The sequence below is a fragment of the Annulohypoxylon maeteangense genome (assembly GCF_022496945.1).
Source record: "Annulohypoxylon maeteangense strain CBS 123835 unplaced genomic scaffold GGS22scaffold_10, whole genome shotgun sequence".
Taxonomy (NCBI): Eukaryota; Fungi; Ascomycota; class Sordariomycetes; order Xylariales; family Hypoxylaceae; genus Annulohypoxylon; species Annulohypoxylon maeteangense.
This window is the reverse complement of record NW_025953257.1, coordinates 1,215,233-1,229,426: the sequence shown is the minus strand read 5'-3', so window position 1 is coordinate 1,229,426 and position 14,194 is coordinate 1,215,233. Positions and strand designations below refer to the sequence as shown.

General features: G+C 49.0%; 5 protein-coding genes across 5 annotated transcripts; 4 read left to right on the top strand and 1 right to left on the bottom strand.

Moving 5' to 3' along the window:
* Window positions 1-85: 85 nt before the first annotated feature.
* Window positions 86-2,323, top strand: GGS22DRAFT_194901 (siderophore iron transporter mirA; the record flags this gene model as incomplete). Its single annotated transcript, XM_047965583.1, has 5 exons — window positions 86-216; window positions 276-441; window positions 504-1,312; window positions 1,380-1,709; window positions 1,767-2,323. The coding sequence occupies 5 exons, from the start codon at window positions 86-88 to the stop codon at window positions 2,104-2,106; spliced, it is 1,776 nt and encodes a 591-aa protein (XP_047818257.1). The 3' UTR covers window positions 2,107-2,323.
* Window positions 2,324-2,961: 638 nt separating this feature from the next.
* GGS22DRAFT_189551 (FAD/NAD(P)-binding domain-containing protein) lies at window positions 2,962-4,429 on the top strand (the record flags this gene model as incomplete). Its single annotated transcript, XM_047964869.1, has 4 exons — window positions 2,962-3,013; window positions 3,081-3,118; window positions 3,186-4,098; window positions 4,167-4,429. The coding sequence occupies 4 exons, from the start codon at window positions 2,962-2,964 to the stop codon at window positions 4,427-4,429; spliced, it is 1,266 nt and encodes a 421-aa protein (XP_047818256.1).
* A 241-nt stretch (window positions 4,430-4,670) lies between these two features.
* On the bottom strand, window positions 4,671-6,218 carry GGS22DRAFT_165576 (MED6-domain-containing protein). The gene is made up of 2 exons (XM_047961709.1): window positions 5,518-6,218; window positions 4,671-5,466 (listed from the first exon to the last, which is right to left on the bottom strand). The coding sequence occupies exons 1-2, from the start codon at window positions 5,941-5,943 to the stop codon at window positions 4,957-4,959; spliced, it is 936 nt and encodes a 311-aa protein (XP_047818255.1). The 5' UTR covers window positions 5,944-6,218; the 3' UTR covers window positions 4,671-4,956.
* GGS22DRAFT_165575 (kinase phosphorylation protein-domain-containing protein) lies at window positions 6,169-7,721 on the top strand. Its single transcript, XM_047961708.1, has one exon. It carries the CDS (start codon window positions 6,349-6,351, stop codon window positions 7,132-7,134), a length of 786 nt encoding a protein of 261 aa, XP_047818254.1. The 5' UTR covers window positions 6,169-6,348; the 3' UTR covers window positions 7,135-7,721.
* Window positions 7,722-8,557: 836 nt separating this feature from the next.
* GGS22DRAFT_165574 (uncharacterized protein) lies at window positions 8,558-14,053 on the top strand. The gene is made up of 3 exons (XM_047961707.1): window positions 8,558-11,145; window positions 11,208-13,321; window positions 13,380-14,053. The coding sequence occupies exons 1-3, from the start codon at window positions 8,575-8,577 to the stop codon at window positions 13,636-13,638; spliced, it is 4,944 nt and encodes a 1,647-aa protein (XP_047818253.1). The 5' UTR covers window positions 8,558-8,574; the 3' UTR covers window positions 13,639-14,053.
* Window positions 14,054-14,194: the final 141 nt, after the last annotated feature.

Here is a 14,194-nt window from a genome sequence, read left to right as displayed (position 1 = left end):
TCGATCATCGCAACCTGCAATCTGAACGTACCCCTCAGGGGTAAAGGACCGCCATCAAACCCTGCGACGACATACTTAAGCCAACATGTCAAACCAAGCTGAGGAGTCCATCCATGATGGGCATGATACAGAACGTGTAGAAAAGTCTGCTGGCGTAGTTCAGTCAGATCAACTCAAGAGTGCGCCACGAAGATGGATGATCGCCGCATTCTCAGGGTAAGAATTAAGTATATCTATCCAGATTGCGAGAATACTGATACTGATTTTTGAAATAGCCTCTATATAATGACCTTTGTGTTCCAATTTGGCAATTATTCAACTTCGACGTATGCCGCTTACGCGACAAGTGCTTTCAAGGGCCACTCACTCTTGAGTGCCTCTCGAGTTGTGGAGACTATCGCGAGTCTGCTTTCTTACCCCATCGTTGCGAAATTGTCGGATGTAAGTTGTTATAATCTTTCAACTTGCGCATTGAACGAAATTTTACTAAGGCAACTATATAGATGATTGGCCGTGTCGAGTTGTTCGCCTTCTCGATTGGCCTATCAGCCGTATCTTTGGTTCTATATGCTGCGTGTCAGAATGTAGAAACATATTTCGTGGCAGGGCTATTCGATGCGATAGGAAATGTAGGATTCGGAATCACGCAGCAAATCTTCATCTCCGATCTTACAACGCTACGAAATCGAGGTCTCTGGCTTTCACTTCCTGACAGCATAGCCAGTATACCTACTCTGTACCTTGGAACTATCGTTGCCGACGCATTCTTGAATCACTCAACTTGGCGATGGGGATACGGGATGTGGGCTATTGTCCTCCCTGTTGCAGCTATTCCCCTCCTATTGACGTTATTCCTGTGGGAATACCGGACGAAGAAAACGGTCCAGGAAACTGCGAAAACTCCTCGAATTCTTCAAGATATCCAACCAGAGGACTCAATCTTGACCAAGACCTACAAGCTATTCTGGGTCGAACTCGATTTCCTCGGCTGCCTCCTTTTAATCGCCGGCCTATCACTTATCCTAATCCCGATATCTCTGACGGGTTCGTCGAATAGCTTGGCATGGAAGCATGCCAATTTTATCGCTATGATCGTCGTGGGTTTTGTGCTCTTCGCCTTATTCTTCGTCTGGGATTCTCTATTCGCCAAGAAGCCCTTCATCCCTTTCAGATTGGTCAAGCACAAGACGATCGTGGCAGCATGTGCTCTGTCCGTGTGCGACTTCATGCACTACTCATTGTTCACAGTGTTTTTCCCGAGTTATCTTCAAGTAGCAGGGCATTTCTCCGCTGGACATGCTACAAGGATTGAGTAAGCGACCACACCTACCTCTCATCGTAACCGCGATAGGCTAGTATTAACTGAAGTTTTCTCTTAGCAACTCTCTCCGAGTAGCCTTTCAGATCGCATCCCTTGTAGTAGCAGTATTGATGCATTATTCCAAAAGAGCGAAAATATGGGTCCTTGTCGGTGTATGTCTCTGTATTCTCGGTCAGGGGCTCGAGATATACCTCGTTAACGTCAATGGGGATCACCCCGCGAACGAAGCTTCATTTATCACTGCGAAGACCCTCGTGGGTGTTGGTAGAGGCTTCTACCAGACTGCGGCTCAAGTATGCTTACAGGCGGTGGTGGAAAGGGACGAGGTCGCTGTCGCAACCGGGGTATATTTCGCGGCGATGAACTTTGGAGGCGCCATTGGAACGAGGTGAGAAACCACTTTTCTACCAAGTGATATACGAAAATATTTTCTGACATTTCAAAGCATCTCCGGAGCTATATGGCGGTCCAATCTGCTGTACAAGCTAACTTCATATCTCCCCGATGCCTCTAAATCCAAGGCTAGCAGCATCTTCGGGTCGATAGTAGTGGCGCAGAAGTTTGCTGTTGGATCCACCGAAAGAATCGCGATCGACAGAGCCTACCGGGAAACCCAAAAGCTATTGGCTATTGCTGCCACCTGTGTGCTGGTCCCTATGTTGTTGGCGATGTGGTTTATCAAGAATGTTGACTTAACCAAGGATCAGAAAAAAGGGGAAGAGGAAACCAACAGAAATAACGCAGCTGAGAAGACTGTTGTTGGGGATGATAAGTCCGATAGTTAGGAAGAATCCTTTTGTCATTGATATGAAGGTCAGCCAGATCATTAGCGTCCTTCTGTTGGACCTTGGTGTTGAAGGATCTTCATATACCAGCTCAGGGACACGGGTAACATACGTTACCATCCACAAAACTGGATCGCACCCAGTAGCTATTATTCGTGAGAAATATAGGTAATCCGTGAGACTAAAACGTGTTTGCTCAGTAATCGAATCATCAGCCCGTGGATATGTGCTTACTTACATTAGGGCCTAGGGAGCTATCCTAGCTACCCCATAGACAGCTGAATCCTCTATAAGTATCCAGCTTCACCGTATGAGTCAATCCGGCCAATTCATGTCAATTGCTTCGTATGATTGCACGTTCATGTAGCCATGACGAATAAATGCCTGTACAATCGTGTTTCGTGAAATTAACAGTGAAGTAAGCTCGGTTGGTGTAACTTCGCGATGTACGCGAGAATGCGAAGCGCGAAGCATCGCTCTCGCGGGAAGCGTCATATCGCGTCTTTGACTATAGCGCATCCACTTCGGGTCGACTCGGCTTGCCGAATCGACTGTAGGTGCCCACACTCCCTAGGGGAACAAGGGGAATAAACGAAACCTGTACGTTCTGGATTAGCGCGGTGAGCCCGAATGTGGTTTAATGACATTGATGGTCTCATGTGTTGATCATGGTATAAAAATACCTTATTCGAGAACGGCATGAGTCTTGGCCTCAGCCCTAGTACTCCACATCATGTAGCCCGTCGACACTTCATCAGCTAGTATATGAAGCTTCGTTTTCCGTTAGGATATCATGATAGATCCAAGCCATATTCCACTTAGTTACGTCGATCCTTAAGAAGCACTTACATCGCCATGGCAGAAGCTAGCGAATCTGCAAAGCTACCCATCCTCATCATCGGAGCCGGTACGGAAACTTAGCGCGAGGTCCCAATGCAACTGGTAAGGCGATGCTAACCCACTCTCTATAATAGGCATTACCGGGCTAGCCATAGCCAGCGGCCTTCACCAGGTAAATCCCTCCTCCCCCTTCCCCTTTTCTCCCTCCCTACCACCCACATCCTAAACCTCAGTCACAGAAAAACATCCCCTACATCCTCTTCGACAAAGACCCCTCCCTCTCGCCACGCAACGAGCGCGACTGGGGCATAGCCTGCCACTGGGCAGCGCCCCTCCTCGCCTCTCTCGCCGGCGCCGCGAAATGGAGCCGCGTAGCCTCCACACTCGTCGACCCGAACCTGCCCATCAAGGAAATCGAGCACTTCCCGCTCTACAACGGCAAGACGGGGGAGCTGATCGTGCGTCCGCCCATCCCGAACCTGCACCGCATCCTACGCTCGCGCATGCGCGCGCTCATCGCCGAGGGCCTGGATATTCGGTTTGCGAAGAACTTGGTTGGGCTTGAGTATGCCGCTGATGGGGGGAGCGTGACGGTATGTTTTGAGGACGGGACGAGGGAGACCGGGAGGTTGGTTGTGGGTGCGGATGGGAGCCAGAGCCGGGTGCGGAGGCTCTTACTAGGCGCCGAGAAGGCGGCGTTGAAACGCCTGCCGATCGCTGCGACTTTTGTAACGGCTTCGTTTCCCGCGGAGCAGGCACGGCGGATGCGGGAGGCTGTGCATCCGATTATCAACGGGTTTGTGCACCCGGACGATATGATGGGGATGTTTGCGATTCTCGACGGCGCGGACGCGGAACGGCCCGAGAACTGGTCGTTTGCGTTTTATATCTCGTGGCAGAGTAGTTTGGAGGAGCAGGCGGCGGAGGCGGCGGCGGGGATGGGGGTTAGGGAGAGGTTGAGGCAGGGGAAGGAGAAGGGGAGGTTGTTTGCGGAGCCGTTGAGGAGTTGTTATGAGCTGGTGAGCGATGATTGTGAGAAGGTGTATTATGTGGCGAATGGGAATTGGGATCCGAGTTTGCCGGAGCATGAGTGGGATAACAGGGGTGGACGCGTGACGTTGGTTGGCGATGCGGCGCATCCTTTGACTTATCGTGAGTTGAATTTACTTATGGGCCGGGTTCTCTTGACCCCTGATTCGGATGCTAATCGTATATTTCAGATCGCGGACAAGGACTGAACCAATCCATCAAAGACGCCTACGAGCTAGTCGCGCTGCTCACGGAGCCGGGAAACCGGACCCAGGCCGAGTTGATTGGAGCCTTCGAGAGTGAGATGCGGCCCCGGGCCGGGGAGGAGGTCCGGATGAGTGAGCTGAACACGCTCATGCTGCATAGCTGGGACAAGCTCCAACAGAGCCCCTTGATGCAGAGGGGAGTCGCTTATGGGAGTGAGGCTAAAGAGGATGCGGCAAAAACGACGTAGCTAGGTAATCCGGAGACGAACGACGGTGTCGAGCAGAAGCTGACATACGATTTGTATTACATCCCGCATTGAGCTAGAAAAAAAAGCCACCCACGTAGATGATATGCATATTTATAGACCGCTTTCTGTCATCACGAGGCAGCCAATTAATGTGCGAATAATTCGTCCTGACTCAGCAGACGAGACATTCACCAACACTTAACATATGGTTTTCGGACATACCTAGGTTCTTAGGTGAGTATTTTTGTAATAAGACGGCAATTTTATTGATCCCGGAAGAAAAAAAATGCATTGGAAATCGAATGGTAGGTATGTAGGTACTGTACTGTAGGTACCTACTACACGAAAGGGGGTATCAAAATCCGATTTCCTGACCCCATAAACGCCACATGCATGCCTTATCGCCGAAACTCCTACTCCAAGTCAAACCTGACCTTTTTCACCAACTTGGTCTCTTCTGCCTTCGCCACCGCCTTCACTTTTTTCCTTTTCTTGTTCTGATTCTCCTTGACCTCATCTTCGGTATCCTATGCCGAAGTGGGAGTTGCACCAGCCCTACTCTTCTTACGCTTAATCTTCGACATTCCCGTTGGCGTTTTCGGTGTCTTTTCTCCTGTCTTCGCATCCTTCTTGTCCGGCTGGCTGAGTGATGAGCTCACCATTGTCGTGTTCAGACTCGGCAAACCCAATGTCGGCATTTTTTCTTTACGTCCTGTCGAGCTAAGGTGGAACTCGCCGGGCTTGCCGGTGATGGGATTCTCGTCCATATACTCCCCGCCGTACTGCATATGGATCATGAAGGAATGCTCAGCTAGACGAGAGTCAACAGCTGACTGGGTAGGCTTCTTAGCCTCGGCAACGGCCTTGTTGCCTTCTTGTGAATCGGGCATTGGCGTTGTAGCTTTCGACTCGAGTGTCTGCGCTTTCGTGTTCGATGTAGTCGGCGCGGTGATGTATCCGTGACCAGTGGACGGCGACCAGGTTCGTGATTTATCTGCGGATGCGAAACACTTGCTCAGAGTCTCGGTGATCGTAACCTATATAATCAAGTTAGACATAGAAATTAGCGGGAAAGCGGGAGGAATGACCATTCGAAAGTTAATCACATCCGCTACAGTGGGAGCCATGTAGACGTGTTCTCCGACAACGTAATAAGCGGCATGGACGACGATTTCGTCCTTGGGTTCACGCTTACGGCGAGTCTGCTTGTGGATGACCCAGACACCAGTTCCCATGCCGGGACCAGTCTCTGCAGGTTCCTGCGCAACTATGAATTCCAATCCCGTCATTTCTCTCAAACGGCTTTCGAAGGCCTCACGGGTATGTAAAAGATGAGTCATGCTCGGATTGTAACAGGCTTGGTTAAAGACTATTGCATTGTTCGAGGTGACATCGAAGAACGGGGACATGGCGAAGTAGAATAATACTGAATTAGAATGAACTCCTCCGATTCTCTGTAACTCGATGGGATGATGCCATCGTGTTTCATCGAGGGGGTCTTTCAGTTCCGCCATTTTCGCGGTTTGGTTGTGACCGGCAGGAATTGAATGGAGGTTGAAGCTTTGAGGATGAGAAATTAGGAACAAGGAACGTAAATACGAAGTAGAGCGATCTCTAAATTGTGGATACGCTGGATGGTGGAGCTAGGTACGGAGAAGCTTCTTATCGATAAATGATAGGTCCCGCAGCGGGGCACCTACTTTAGTAATTTGTGGAGATTTGTCCCCTGCAATCGCGTACCTCACATGTAGAACCTTTAGCATCCAACATTGAGCAACCAATCTTTAACTCCAACCAACTCAAATCGCTCCCGGACATGCGTAGTGTTATTTCGCTATAACCAGTATCACGCGAAACAACTATACATCTACATTCTACACGGCCATAATTCCTCGGACCCATTAATCCCATTAGTCGCGATGGATCTCGTCTCCAGCATTCGCAAAACGGGCTCGCGTGGCGGTGTCAACTTCAACTGGGAGGATGTCGCCAATTCAAGTCACCGAGAAAACTATCTCGGCCATAGTTTGAAAGCTCCAGTAGGCCGCTGGGCAAAGGGCAAAGATCTCACTTGGTACGCGAAAGGCGATGCGCCAGAATCATCGGGCACGGAAACAGAACAGGAAAAGGAAGAAAGAGAGCGGAAGGAAGAGCTTAAGCGAATCAAAGAGGCCGAAGAAGATGCATTGGCCCGTGCATTAGGACTTCCGGTTGCTCCCCGAAAAACTACTGGCGCGAATGCCGTTGATGTGGTTGCAGGACGAGGTGTGATGGATGGTCGTGATTCTAAACCCACTGAAAAGGTTGAAGAAGGGCCTGTCGACAATGGCCGTAAAGCATCAAAGAGGCACGATGAATCCGAGAGACGCCACAGGAGAAGACATAGAAGTAGAAGCCGTAGCAGAGACAGGCGCCGTGATAGGTCACCAAGGAGGGGCGATGATTATTCTAAGCACCGATCAAGAGATGATAGAGATGATGGACACGGTCGTCAAGGTCGAAGGGACCAGAGCCCAGGACGCGATGAGCACAGGCATAGAAGAAGTTATCGACGAGAACGTAGTCCCGATCGCAACCCCGAGAGATCCGAGCGAAGAAGGGATGATAAGGATACCTACAGGCCTAGGTCGAGGGACGGGCGATCACGAAGAAGTACAAGCCCTGAGCGCCACCGGAGAAGAAGGTCTCCCGAGGACCGTCGTTGATGAGTTGCAAATATTGGCGGCATAAGCACCACCTGTCACCTGTTGTATTATTCAATTCAGTCTATTGAAGATAATTTGCGACTTATGTGGAATTGCACAACATGGACTAGGGCATCATTTAAATAAGCCCAGTCATATGGCGACCTTTCTATGAGATGCCTATCGAAGAGCGAGGAATGGAAGGCGAAATCCGCAGTCGACTTTGATGAATGTGTTACAGTACTAAGTATTCGATTTATCGGGTGACGGAGATGGGGTTGTACATAGCTGTGTATTTACAGATCCCAATTCCCCTAGGTGGTATTTGTACGTGGAAAATGCCTAAGCTTGGTACATATAAGCACAAACTGGAAGTCACGACTCGGGAGGTCATAGGGCTGACTTAACCAAAATACCGGATTCATGCCCTGAAGCATGTGCTTATCCCGCGATAAGGTGCGGAGTTAGTGGAGTTTAGGGGAGGGATGGGGGATAGATTAGCTGCACTGTAGATATGTACCTTGTATTTTAGACCCATCAGTCCCTGACATCCCTGAAATCTGGGGCGAGACATGCATCATCAGCAGGAGCTAAGACCAATCAGGAACGATTCCTCATGTTTTCAACTGTACGTACAGTACAGGAACATAAATCATACAAATTCGAATCCGTTGTTGCCTTTGTTCCTGAATCTTCCTGCACATACAATCTTTTTTTCTTCTGCATTTTTTTCACCCATAGACTAGAATCAGCCCTTTCATACTGTGCAAAGTGTTTTGTTTCTAGAAACTACGTACATTTTACGCGCCTAGGCAAGATCGGGTGAGCTGACGCACTATACTGGCCCATGCAGCGGTCTCAGCAATTGCCTTTCTAGGATTGGATGACTTTTCAACAGAACGCTCGACGACCTTCTTGTTTACCGAATTCCTAGCCCGATTTAATAAATCCTTTCCCTTTCGCTCTTTCAACCTACCATAATGTCATAAAGGAAAAAATACTCGACAAAGTGTAGTAATGGATTACGGAAGGCTCCGGGCTGCCGCCTTGCGGGACGGAGAGGACGAAGAGGCGGTAACCGTCGACACTCGAGCTCTGATCGACAAAGTTCTAGCAAGATACTCGGGTGAATGGACTACATTGCGAGAACTTATTCAGAATGCTGCCGACGCTCAAGCTACCACCGTAAAGATTAAGTGGGAGACCCTACCTTCGACTCAGATACCTTTACCAACAACGACAGATCGATCCGAGATTCTAAAACACATAATCACGAATCATACCCTCCGCCGACTCATCGTACAGAACAATGGCCAACCATTCACCAAGACAGATTGGGGTAGGCTAAAGAGGATCGCAGAGGGTAACCCCGACGAAACCAAGATTGGTGCTTTCGGTGTAGGGTTTTACAGCGTTTTCGCCGACTGCGAAGAGCCATTTGTCAGCTCGGGTCAGGAAGCCATGGCCTTTTACTGGAAGGGTAACGCACTCTTCACACGAAAGCTACAACTTCCAGAAGACCAATGCACTTCGGACACCGCCTTCGTTTTAGATTACCGAAATACGACGACTACTTTACCAAATCTATTATCCGTCAGCCAGTTCCTAGCTACGAGTTTGACGTTTGTGGCGCTCCAGAATATCGAATTCTGGATAGACGATTACAAAATTCTTCACCTACAAAAGAAGACTAGCCCTAGTGCCGAAGTTGCTCTATCTAGAGATGTCGAGACAACCACCAAGGAGCGCCTCATGAAGGTTCAGAGTGTCGAACGCGCAAGCGCACAGATTGATGCGTCTTTCATGAGTGCTATCGGATGGAAACCCGAAGTCCCGACAGCTGCCAAAAGCGAGGCTTATGGGTTTGGCAGCTCAGAGATGCCGTCCCTACGGAGTTTCTTTTCTCGACTAACCGCGAACACGTCTACTTCGAAAGCCAGCAAGACTGCAAGAGAAGAAAAGGCCGCGCAAGAGACGATATCAGAAGATATAACTATGTTATCGACAAGTAGCATATTTCTCCGAGTGACCACGGCCGCGATCAAAACATCCGTTTCTGCTAATTTCTCGGCGGAGTTGGAGCGCGCCACCAAGAAGCCCCCTCCAAGGGTAACTAAGTTGTCTATCTTGACGTCTTCGTACGATGAGACACAGGCTTCGGAGAGTTCTGCAAAATCTAAGGCTGTCTCTAAAGCTACCGATGTATTCGCATCCGTTCTTCCAAGCAAGAAGGGTGGAAGAATTTTCATCGGATTCCCAACTACCCAAACAACTGGTGCGGGGATTCATATATCAGCACCGTCCGTTATCCCCACCGTTGAACGGGAGGCTATCGATCTGAATGCGAGATGGGTCAGAACATGGAACATTGAAATGCTACGAGCCGCTGGTATCATGACTCGTCTTGCGTTTACAAACGAGATGATCGAATTGGAAAATAAGTTGCAAAGGGCTGGGGTTCTCTCAGGCGCTGGTATTACCTCGAAGGAAATTGCCAAATACATGCCCGAGGCATTGCATACCCTGAATGCCTTCACTTTCGGGGATTCTACCCCAAGTGGCCACGTCTCGCAAATAATCGAAGAGGCGTTTTGGACATCTTACAAGAACCCATATGTCGAGGTTTACAGTAGTCGAGGCGTACTTCCGACCAATAAGGTTCGAATTGGTTCCCCAGAACTGGCAAAATTTGTCGAAGGAATCCCGGTGATTCCGCCTGAACTTGAAGCTATTGGCTTCATTCAGAAGTTGACTGACTTCGACCTGCTATCTCCCATAACCGTAGATGATGTCAGACTGGAGCTGTCTGGGAAACCACTCAATAAGGAACAACTTATCAATTTCATACAATGGGCTGGAAAGAAGGCTGTTCAGGGGGAGCTTGATCCGCCGAGCAAAGACAGGCTTCTCGATGTTGCGGTAGGACTTGTTAGTGAAGGAGCCGAAGACCAGGGTGGTATTATCGCTCTAGGTAGCGTCCAGAACTATCTGAGTCCGAACAAGATCCCGGCTGGTTTACCTGTTCCACCCTCGACTATCCCTTACGATTTCACCAGGAATTCGAATTCGAATGAGTTGCAAGCACTAGGATGGACATCACTTGATGTTGTCCCTTGGGTTCGATTTCTCATTGAGACAAACTCGACAAGACCAGACAGCCAAAACATGACCAAGTCTCCCGAGTTTTCGATCCGAATTTTGACTGTACTCTCAAAAACCTGGGACAACCTTAGTGTGAGCTCGAAAGGGACTGTCACTACACTACTCCAGAGCCATACTATCATGCCAACCAAGTCGGGTATGAAGAAACCGACGGAGTCCTTTTTCCAGAGTGTAAAGCTTTTTGATGATCTTCCAACTATCGAGGGATGCTCATCACTAAAGGACAAATTCCTCACTGCCATCGGCGTCAGGAAAACTGTGGACCTAGACACGATTTTTACACGTTTGCTCAATCGTTCCACAGAAACTGAGGATCCCGGACGAGCCAAATGGAGTCACGTTGAGCTTATCAAATATTTAGCATCCGTACGACAAGATATTCCGAATGATGACCTAAGGAAGCTCAAGGAGTCGCGTATATGTCCAGCGGAAGCAGGACAGCCTGGTTTAGAATCAATTACACCGAGCAAACAGCTGTACAAAGTGTCCGAGCTCTACGAACCTAGAAGCCCTCTTCGGCCACTCAACGTCAAGATTATCCAATGGCCAGGTGGAAGCATACGGGCTGGAAGTCCCGAAGGAAAGTTTTTGACTGATCTCGGTTTGCGCGCTTACCCATCGGTCGTTGAGCTCGTGGGCATGATGGCCTCATCGGATTCAACATTAAGGAGTAACGCTATGAACTACTTCATCTCTTACCATCATAGCAACAACTACGCCAACGTTGATATTGGTTCAGCTCCGAAGGCTTTTCTTCCTTTACAAGGAAATGCTCAGAAGCTTGTTACGCCGTCCCAATGCTACACAAACGAGGCCGCCGCCATCTTAGGGTTCAACATTCTTAAAAGAGATCTTCATCCACATGCCCCTGTAAGTTCTTAATTATTACCATGGTATTTCTCTATTGGACGTTATCACTAACCATTTGCTAGAAATTCGGCGTACGCGCGGATCCGCCCATTGCTGATTGTGTTGACCGTCTACTAGCCAACCCTCCCAAAACCCACCAAGAAGCCGTCGCTCTCTTTGGTTACTTTTCGACTCGCCTTAACGAATTGGGTAATATCTCGATCCTAAAACTTCGTGACGCTCTTATTGTTCCAGTCGTACGGGGAAATCGGTTGTCTACATCTCTGGCGTCAACGAGCGCAGGGAGCAAAGTTAAGCAAGAAATCCACCTAAGTCCTCGTCATTGCTATTTAGGTAGCTCGATACTATACGGGGAAATATTTGACTTCGTGGACTTCGGTAGCTCTGCGAACGCATTTCTATCAGCCTGTGGTTCGAAGACTGAGCCGACCAAATTGGAAATTGCCCAATTAGCAGCAAGTGAACCAGCCAGGCTGCTTAGTGTTCTTCAAAGCCCAGAGAAATACCTGAACCTTCTGAAAACCCTAGCTGAAGACATGTCAACCCTCAAGAGAGATAAGGAACTATGGAAGAAGATGAAGTCATCTCCATTTTTGCTTGCTTTCAAGGAGATTAGTGCTACTTCCTCTAAGGATAAGACATCGGAAAATGAAGAGGAAGAGATGTCAATCAGGCAATATCAGCTTGCAACCCCGGCTAGCATTGTCATTCTAGACGACTATATCAGTTACCGCATGTTCAAAGATCACTTAGTATGTGCACCTGAGGAGGACGTCCTAGAGAACTTTTACATGGCTCTTGGCTCCCAAACTCTTTCGGTTATTGTCCAGGTGCAGCTGAAAGTTGGTTCGCACAGTGAAAAGCAGGATCTTGCAGTTTGGCTCCGAAAACATGTCCTAGAGCGTTCAAAGCTCTTTATCCACGAGTATACCAGATACTCGCGTGACGCCATTAAACACGACGCAAAATGGCTGGAAAATAACTTGTCTGTGGAAGCTGTGCGATCCGTTTCTCTCCGAAGATCACTCCGCGATAGCCAGTCGCATACCGAAAAACGGTCAGCGGCAAGTCAAAAAGAGAAGAATGGCTGGGTTCTGTACGTTGCAGCCGAGTCTGGTCGTCCCGATATGTATCAAGTAGGATACGCAGTGTGCCAGCTCATTCTAAATCGGCCAAGCCAGCAAGCCTATTTCTTCTTCGAGCCATTCCTCAAGCTTGATTTACTCGATTTGAGATCTCGTGGATACAATGTTGATCGTATCCTTAGAGCAAAGGCGGCCGAGGCCAGGATAGCCGAGGAGGAAAGACGCCAGGCATTGGACGCTGAGCAAGCCAAGATCAAGGAACGGGAAGAGGAATTTAAAAGACACCGCCAAGCTATGGGTATGGAAAGGGACCGGCATAACAAGACCCCGCCGATGAAAGTGCCTGGTGCATTTGACTCTCCTGGTGAAGATGACAAGGCCTTGGCACCACCGCCGTCTCAGAACAAAAAGCCCAAAGGAATATTCTCGAACCTTTCTCGAAGATTCGGTTTCGATACTTCTGATGAAGCAGATGAGAGCTTGAAGAACATGATGGGTTCGAACCCTGAACCCGTTAAGCTACCACCGGATGAAGGGTCCAGGCCTGGTAAGAATGACGAGGGCAAGGTGACAAACCCCGCCATAGTTCAACAGAATCTTCTCAATGCTGTCAAATCCACTAGAGCGCATGACTCTTCGCAGCTTTATGCTCCTCCGTCTACTAGGGAAGTCAAGGAACAAGCTACGTATTGTGATGATACTATAGGAAAGGATCTCTATTTCGTAGCAGACGCCTCGAACGGAATGCGTGTATTCGTGTCCAACAATATCCCAGGCTTCAACGCCGCCAATTTCCTTACAACGAATCATAGCGCCATCAACTCATTCGCTTCGCTCCTCCTTATCGTAGGTGCTGTGTACTCGATTAACAGATCCGCAATACACATCTTTTACGAGCCAGGAGGCAATACTATCGCCTTCAATCGTGATGGAAGCATCTTCTGCAATCTGCGCTTCTATAACCAACTTCACGGGGATCACACATCAGGAGAGGCCAAGGCATCGGCCGCGGTCTGGTGGTGGGTTGTACTGGCCCACGAATTGGCCCACAATCTCGTTCACCCGCATAATGCGGATCACAGCTACTACACGTAAGCACTTCTATTACACAAATATTTCAGACGTCAAAAGCTAACTATCTACCTACAGTGAATCGTTCATCCAGGAGTACTTCCCGAGAATGATGATGAAAGTCACCGAATTAATCGGGGCCAGGTCGGTGATGGCTCCCTCAGGACCCAGTTCATCGTCTAGACAAATCGAAGGTCGACCATTAGCCCCAAACCCGACTAATCCATCTGCATTGTTCGGGGAACCGTCTCGATTAATTCAACCGATGACACCCGATCCGCCCGCAGCCAGCTCGTCCCGCTCCGCACAGCAGCCGCCGCCTCCTTATGAACGTTAGAGACAACATAATCGGCACGGTCGCCCAGTAGCTAGCGGAACTAGCTTCGGCGGGACAACCCCGAGCTCGAGCTCGAACTTGGCGAACGCGAATTACAACCCCTACCTGCCCGGGGGCACGCGTAGGGGCTTGACGAGGGGCTTGGTCTTGGACACAGATCTCCTTCCACCGAGACAGGAGTAGAAACGCCCGACATGCATGTCATTGGGGAGGAAGGAGTTGATTTACCCTTTTTTTCTCTTCCACGAGGCGTTGGGGTTTAGCATCAGGTCAGAACTTTGCATTGCACGGGCTCCATTCCCATGGGAAGTTTCACTTTTTTTCGTTTTCCCCGCTGTATAGTACGTCAGGATTGCAATAGACCGTGACATACGTATAATAGAGGTGTGCAATAAGAACATGAAAGATTAATTAATATGGGCTTGGGTTTGGTTGTGTGAATGATTGTGAATGATGATAATCCCGTAGACTGGATGATTTATACCCTTTATTCATCTCGCGTAGAATTGCTACAAGTCATCCTCTATAAATACGCACGAATATCATAAAACATCAA

What these genes read in the sequence shown, in the direction of transcription:
- GGS22DRAFT_165576 (XM_047961709.1), bottom strand. Translation starts at nt 5,943, where the DNA reads ATGGCGGAACTGAAAGACCCCCTCGATGAAACACGATGGCATCATCCC. An exon ending in ATGTGATTAACTTTCGAATG is followed by an intron (nt 5,467 to 5,517) that starts GTCATTCCTCCC and finishes TTGATTATATAG; the next exon opens with GTTACGATCACCGAGACTCT.
- GGS22DRAFT_165575 (XM_047961708.1), top strand. Translation starts at nt 6,349, where the DNA reads ATGGATCTCGTCTCCAGCATTCGCAAAACGGGCTCGCGTGGCGGTGTC.
- GGS22DRAFT_165574 (XM_047961707.1), top strand. Translation starts at nt 8,575, where the DNA reads ATGGCCTTTTACTGGAAGGGTAACGCACTCTTCACACGAAAGCTACAA. An exon ending in ATCTTCATCCACATGCCCCT is followed by an intron (nt 11,146 to 11,207) that starts GTAAGTTCTTAA and finishes ACCATTTGCTAG; the next exon opens with AAATTCGGCGTACGCGCGGA. An exon ending in GCGGATCACAGCTACTACAC is followed by an intron (nt 13,322 to 13,379) that starts GTAAGCACTTCT and finishes ATCTACCTACAG; the next exon opens with TGAATCGTTCATCCAGGAGT.